General features: G+C 59.0%; 3 protein-coding genes across 3 annotated transcripts in view; 2 read left to right on the forward strand and 1 right to left on the reverse strand.

Annotated features, from left to right (window-relative positions):
• Positions 1-321, forward strand: part of ETH_00013915 (uncharacterized protein) — a gene marked incomplete at both ends in the record, with an annotated part of 3,954 nt that extends 3,633 nt beyond the window's left edge. Inside the window, one exon of the mRNA XM_013378087.1 lies at positions 268-321. Coding sequence (XP_013233541.1) covers positions 268-321 — 54 coding nt within the window. The remainder of the gene's footprint in view (positions 1-267) is intronic.
• Positions 322-852: 531 nt separating this feature from the next.
• On the reverse strand, positions 853-4,321 carry ETH_00013920 (uncharacterized protein; the record flags this gene model as incomplete). The annotated part of the gene is made up of 2 exons (XM_013378088.1): positions 853-3,097; positions 3,642-4,321. 2 exons carry the CDS (start codon positions 4,319-4,321, stop codon positions 853-855), a joined length of 2,925 nt encoding a protein of 974 aa, XP_013233542.1.
• Positions 4,322-5,649: 1,328 nt separating this feature from the next.
• ETH_00013925 (dpy-30 motif-containing protein, putative) overlaps positions 5,650-6,266 on the forward strand; it is a gene marked incomplete at both ends in the record, with an annotated part of 3,559 nt that continues 2,942 nt past the window's right edge. Inside the window, one exon of the mRNA XM_013378089.1 lies at positions 5,650-6,265. Within this exon, the coding sequence (XP_013233543.1) occupies positions 5,650-6,265 (616 nt within the window). The remainder of the gene's footprint in view (position 6,266) is intronic.

Below are 6,266 nucleotides of genomic sequence, written 5' to 3' on the forward strand. Positions count from 1 at the left end.
CTGCTGCTGCTGCTGCTGCTGCTGCTGCTGCCGCTGCCGCCTCCGCTGCAGCACCAGCGTCACAAGCAGCAGCTACAGCTGCAGCTGCAGTAACAGCAGCAGCGTCAATAGCAGCAGCTACAGCCGCACCAGCGGCTGCACCAACAGCCGCAGCAACAGCTGCAGCAAAAGCCGTAGCAGCAGCGGCTGCAACTGCAGAAACAAGAGCAGCAGCGGCTGCAGCAGCAGCTGAAGTGCTGCTGGCCTTCCCTACTTCTTTTGCTGCAGAAGCTGCAGCAGCTCTTCTATGCCCCTTTGTCTGCAGCAGCAGGCAATGGCTAGCTGCGGTGTACGCGCAGCTAGCCAACTCTTTCATGTTTATAAAATCATTTTATTTAATTATTTTTATTTTATAATTCCATTCTTTTATTTTTCTTTTTTTGAATGCACAAAAGACGGGCTGTAGACCTGTAGACGCCCGCAAAAGCATAATCGTAAACCAATACTGCTGCTGCTGCTGCTGCTGCTGCTGCTGCTGCCGCTGCTGCTGCTGCCTGTGCTGCTGCTCATGCTTGTGCCTCTCAAGCACGAGGCTGGAAAAGCAGCAGCAGAAGCGCGCAGAAAAGCCCCACAGACCCCCGCCCAGAAGAATAAAAATGCATGCGTCGCTTGCTGCTGCTGCTGCTGCTGCTGCTGCTGCTGCTGCTTCCGTTTCTAGTTGCTTCAACTTCCTGGTGAATTAGCTGCCGCGGTGAAGGCAAGTTAGCCCCAGAGGAAGGACGCTGCGCGGCAGCAGAGGCCGCTGCTGCCGCTTGCTAAATAGCTGCTGCTGCTGCTGCTGCTGCAGCAGCTGCTGCAGCAAACGTTCGCTACTCACTGCGCAGCAGCTTGGGGGTCCCTCCGAAGGGTCGCAGCTAAGTAGGCGAGGCCCCCCACCTGCAGCGGCAGCAAAGAACTGTAGCTGTACCCTTGGGAGCAAACAAGAGGTTCTGTCCCCCCTTCTAGATCTCGAAGTTGGCTGCTGCTGAGGCCCTGCTGCGTCGCTGCTGCTGCTGCTGCTGCTGCTGCTGCTGCTGTCATCAGGGGCACCGAGGAGGGGCCCTGCGGGGCTCCCGCGGCCCCGGAAACCCACGGCTGCTGAAGCTGCTGCTGCCGCTGCTGCTGCTGCAGCTGCTGCAGGCGATGCAGCTGCTGCAGGCGCTGCAGCTGGTGCTGTAGCTGCAGCTGCAGCTGCTCTTGCTGCTGCTGCTGCTGCTGCTGCTGAGGCAGCAAGGAGGCTGCGCGGCCCCCGTCAGGCAGCAGCTGGGGGCCCCCAACTATAGGGGGCCCCTGGGGGCCCCTGAGTGCAGCAGGAACAAAAGGAGCAGCAGCAGGATTTAGAGCTGAAGAGGCAGCCACAGAACAAGTCTTTCTCTGGCCCGACCCACTCCACTGCTGCTGCTGCTGCTGCTGCTGCTGCTGCTGCTGTGTGGCGCCCCATGAGTTTCGGCCGCGGAAAGGAAGCTCATGGCCGCCGCCAGCAGCAGCTGTTGCTGCAGCAGCTGTTGCTACAGTAGAAGTTGCTGCGGCGTCTGGAGCTTTTGCGGCTGGTGCTGACCTCAATGCAGCTGCAGCAGCAGCGGCAGCAGCAGCAGCAGCTGCTGCTGCTGCTGCTTCCCTGTGAATCAGCCCAGGAGGCCGCGAAGCACCAACGCGCCACAAGGGGGCCCCAGTTTGCTGCTCGTAGGCCGTCATGAGCTGCTGATGGTGCTGCTGCAGCACCAGTTGCTGCTGCTCCTCCTGCTGTTGTTGCTGCCGCTGCTGTTGCTGCTGCAGCAACCGTTGCTGCTGTAGCAACTGCTGCTGCTGCAGTTGCTGCTGCTGCTGCAGCCGCTGCATCGATCGTTGGCGCTCCTGTTGATACTTTTGCTGGTGCTGCCTCAGCAGTAAAGCCGCTAGTTCCTTGGCTTGCTGCTGGATGCTCAACTGCTGCTGCTGCTGCTCTTGCTGCTGCTGCTGCTCTTGCTGCTGCTGCTGCTGCTGTTTAATAGAGAAAGCCGTGAGGGGCGGGCAGTGAGCAGCAACACCCTCAGGCAGCAGCTGCTGCTGCAGCTGGTGCAGCAGCTGCTCCTGCAGCTCTAGCTGCAATTGCTGCTGCTCCTGCAACCGCTGCAGCTCCTGTTCGTGCTGCAGCTGCTGCTGCTGCTGCTGCGCTGCAAACACTTGCTCCTCGTCGTCTGCGGCTGCTGCACCTTCTGCTGCTGCACCTTCTGCTGCTGCGCCTTCTGCTGCTACTGCTGCTGCTGCTGCTGAGGCCCAGGAGGGGACAGACACGCCGACGCAAGATGAAGGAGACACTCGGAGAGACAAAAAGCTGCTGCTGCTGCTGTTGCCGTTGCTGCAGTTGCTGCCGCTGTTTACAGGCACTGACTTCTCGGGTGTTGTCAGTGCCGAAGCCAAGCCGCCCCCGTAAACGCCTTGCTGCTGCTGCTGCGGCTGCTGCTTCTGCTGCTGCTGCTGCTCGGGGCTGAACAGCAGCTTTTTCAGCTTGTGCTGTTCCCGGAGGGCCAGGAATAGTGGCTGCTGCAGCTGCTGCTCCAGCTGATGCTCTAGTTGCTGCTGCAGCTGCTGCTCCAGCTTCTGCTGCAAGCTGTACTGGTGCTGCTGCTGCTGCATCTCCATCGCCTGTTGTTGTTGCTGCTGCTGCTGCTGTGCAGCAGCTGCAGCAACAGCAGGCGGTGGGGTCTTTGCTGCTCCACGGCGGGCCCTTCTGCGTCTCCTTGAGCTACGGGGAGCAGCAGCAGTTGCTGCCTGCATCTGTGACGACTGTGTGTCTGCTGCTGTTGCTCCTGCTGCTGTTGCCCCTGCTGCTGCTGCTGCTGCTGCTGCTGGACCTGCTGAGTAGTTGAGCGGCACTCTGTTGCCCTTGGCTACCTGAGCCCTGGCATCTCTCGCTGCTGCCGCCTTACCTGCCGCGGCAGCAGCAGCAGCAGCTGCTGCTGCTGCTGCTGCTGGTGCAGCAGGCAAACCTTCTGCTGCAGCAGCAGCGAGTGGGGGCCCCCTCAGCAGCAAACGCTCCTCATCTCCTCGAGGCGACAAAGCGGGTCTTGGGCGAAGCTCTTCAACGCCATGTGCAAATCTGCAGAGGCCGCCCAAACCCTAAACCCTAAACCCTAAACCCTAAACCCTAAACCCTAAACCCTAGAGCCAATATCTGCCTCTGCATCGGCGCTGCGGTTGCCCCGCCTTCGCCAGCTAGCGCCGCCGCGAAGCGCCCAGGAATTCGAATTAGAATGTAGGGTTTAGAGTTTAGGGTTTAGGGTTTAGGGTTTAGGGTTTAGGGCCAAGCACTTAGAGTTTAGGGTTTAGCGTTCACCGTTTAGGCTTTAGGGGGTTCCTGGACTGTAAAAGTGTTAAGGGCTAGAGGTTAAGGTGTTGGGGATAAGGGATTACGGTTTAGGGTTTAGGGATTAGGGTTTAGGGTTCAGGGTTTAGGGTTTAGGGTTTAGGGGTTTCTGGCCTGCACTTGTCTCTGTTGAGGCAGAGGCTGGGGTTTTTGGCCCAAAACGCGCAAATCGCTGTTTTGAGGGTTTGGCTATCTGCTGCTAGCTGCAGCTCTTCGGGCCCGTGGGCGTAGCCGCAGCTGCTTCTGCTGCAGCAGCCGCCAGCCACCAGCAGCGGACACCACTTGGTTCTCTCCAGAGTCGGAGGCTTCCGCAGCTCGGACTGCAGCAGCAGCAGCAGCAGCAGCAGCAGCAGCAGCAGCAGCAGCAGCAGCAGCAGCAGCAGCAGCATTATTATCCTCATAACCATAACTATTCTCATGACCATCATCGTCATCATTCTGCTGCAGCAGCCGCCAGCCACCAGCAGCGGACACCACTTGGTTCTCTCCAGAGTCGGAGGCTTCCGCAGCTCGGACTGCAGCAGCAGCAGCAGCAGCAGCAGCAGCAGCATTATTATCCTCATAACCATAACTATTCTCATGACCATCATCGTCATCATAACCATCATCACGACACTCACCACCACCATAACCATCATCATCATCATCAGCAGCAGCAGCAGCAGCAGCAGCAGCAGCGTTGCGTGCCTGGTCGTGTGCGTATCCGCAGTCGAGTCCCAGTGCGCAGCGGCCAGTGCGGCTGCCCCTGCGGAAAGGGCAAAGTTGAGTTCTGTAGAACTTGGTGGTTCTCAAGTCTGTGCCGTGGACTTGGCGGCCCCCCGCAGCTAGCTGCTGCAGCCGCCGCGACGGCGGCAGCAGGTTCTGCTGCTGCTGCTGCTGCTGCTGCTGCTGCTGCTGCTGCTGCGCGGCGGGCGGCAGCGGCGGCAGCTGCGCACGGGGAACGCCGGGCACGCGCATTCCCAACGCTCGGGCCTGCGGGGACACGGCACAGCTGGCTAGCTAGCTAGCTAGCTAGCTAGCTAGCTAGCTAGCTGGCTAGCTGGCTAGCTGGGCGCGGGCGCGGTGGCTAGCTGGCTAGCTAGCTGCGGCTAGCTGCCTGGTGAGCTAGCTGGCTGGCTAGCTGGCGAGCTGCGAGCTCGAGGACCTGCAGCACCTGCAGCTAGCTAGCTAGCTAGCTCGCTAGCTGGAGCTGCCACCGCACTACCTGCAGCTAGCTGGCGGCAGCGAGCTACCTGTGCTGCTGCGCTGCTGTGCTGCTGCGCTGCTGCGCTGCTGTGTTGCAGCTAGCTGGCCAGCCGTGTGCTGCCTCCGGGCCCGCCCAGCGAAGACAAAGCTCCCCTGCTGCTGCTGCTGCTGTTGCTGCTGCTGCGGTGCCGCCCAGTGTGGGGCCCCGCAACCTCTTTTAAATGGAATAACCTTTCAAATAAAGAGCTGCTGGAATTATAAAACCCGTAAAAGAAGCAGCAAACCAACTGCAGCAGCAATAGACAGAAGCAGCTTTGCCTGACTGACGAACCCCACGCGAGCGCCGCAGACCGGCGCTGCTGCGCTGCTGCTGCTTGAGGCAGCAAAAAGGACCAATTAAAGTCCGAAATGCATTTAAAGGATTTAATTTTATTTATTTGCTTCGCATTTGCTGCTGCTGCTGCTCCGCAAACACCCCCCAGCCACACAGGGTCACTTGCCCACGGCGGTCACGCGGGCTCCTGGTCGCCAGCAGCAGCAGCAGCAGCAGCAGCGGCGGTGGTTTCTCGCTTTCTTTGCGCATATTTATCTAAAAAATTTCTGTTTTATTTTGTTTTTCTGCTTTTATTTTAATTATTTCATCCGTTTTAAAACAATTAGCGACAAAATCACCGCAAGCGCCGCAGGGCGGTCGCCTGGGCGCCGCCGACAGCCCCCTCCGCGCAAACCTGCTGCTGCTGCTGCTCCCCGGAGGTTTAGGGTTTACGATTTAGGGTTTGGGATTTAGGCTTTAGGGTTTAGAGTTCATTAGGCGTGTATTTGCTTTCTGGGGAGCCAGCACTGGTGAGGCAGCAGCCGCATGCAGCAGCCGTGGCGGGTGTTCGTTGCTGCGGCGTCAGTTTAGTATTTTTGTAGAAGGAAATGCCAAAAGAGATCAAAATAGATTAAAATAATTGGCAAATTAGAGAAGCAAGAGACGAAAAAGAGGAAGCAGCGTTGGGATCGGGTCTGCTGCTGCTGCTGCTGCTGCTGCCTGTGCTGCTGCAGCAGCAGCACTCCGGGGCCGTTTCTGACCGTTTAAAAGGCTTTTAAAAGCCAAAATGAGGATTTTTATTAATAATGTGAACACCTTTTCGGGAGCAGCACTCGCGAGAGCGCTGCGGCGCAGCGAAGGAGTTTTGAATCGGCTTTTCGGGACGGCGAAGGGCGTGGAGGAGGGGCCGTGGGGTGTACGTACACCCGAAGCAGCAGCAGTGCCCGCATGCATTCGCCGCCTCGTCTCGAAGCGGAACCCGCAGCAGCTGCTGCAGAACTTGTTGACCTGCAGCGTGGCAGTGTTTGATTTGCACAACTCCGATCCCGAAGAAATAGAACTTATTTTGAAAAAGTTGAAAGCTGCGCAGCTGCAGCAGCAGCTCACAGTTGTGCTGATTTCTTCGCTGCTTACCTGGGGCGACACGCGCCCGCTGCGGCCCCTGGACGCTTCGGAGCAAGCAGCAGCAGCAGCAGCAGAAGCTGCTGCTGCTGCTGCTGCCGACGACGCCGACGCAGACCCCGACCCCGAAGCAGCAGAAGCAGACGCAGACAGCAGCAGCGAAGCCTCTGCTGCCGAGCCGCCCCCCGAAGACCCCTCCCGAGAGGAAGAACGCAGCAGCAGCAGCAGCAGCAGCAGCGACGCCGACAAAACCAGCAGCAGCAGCAGCAGCAGCAGCAGCAG

Source organism: Eimeria tenella, genomic scaffold (genome assembly GCF_000499545.2).
Source record: "Eimeria tenella Houghton genomic scaffold, Eth_scaff73, whole genome shotgun sequence".
In the NCBI taxonomy this organism is placed as follows: domain Eukaryota; phylum Apicomplexa; class Conoidasida; order Eucoccidiorida; family Eimeriidae; genus Eimeria; species Eimeria tenella.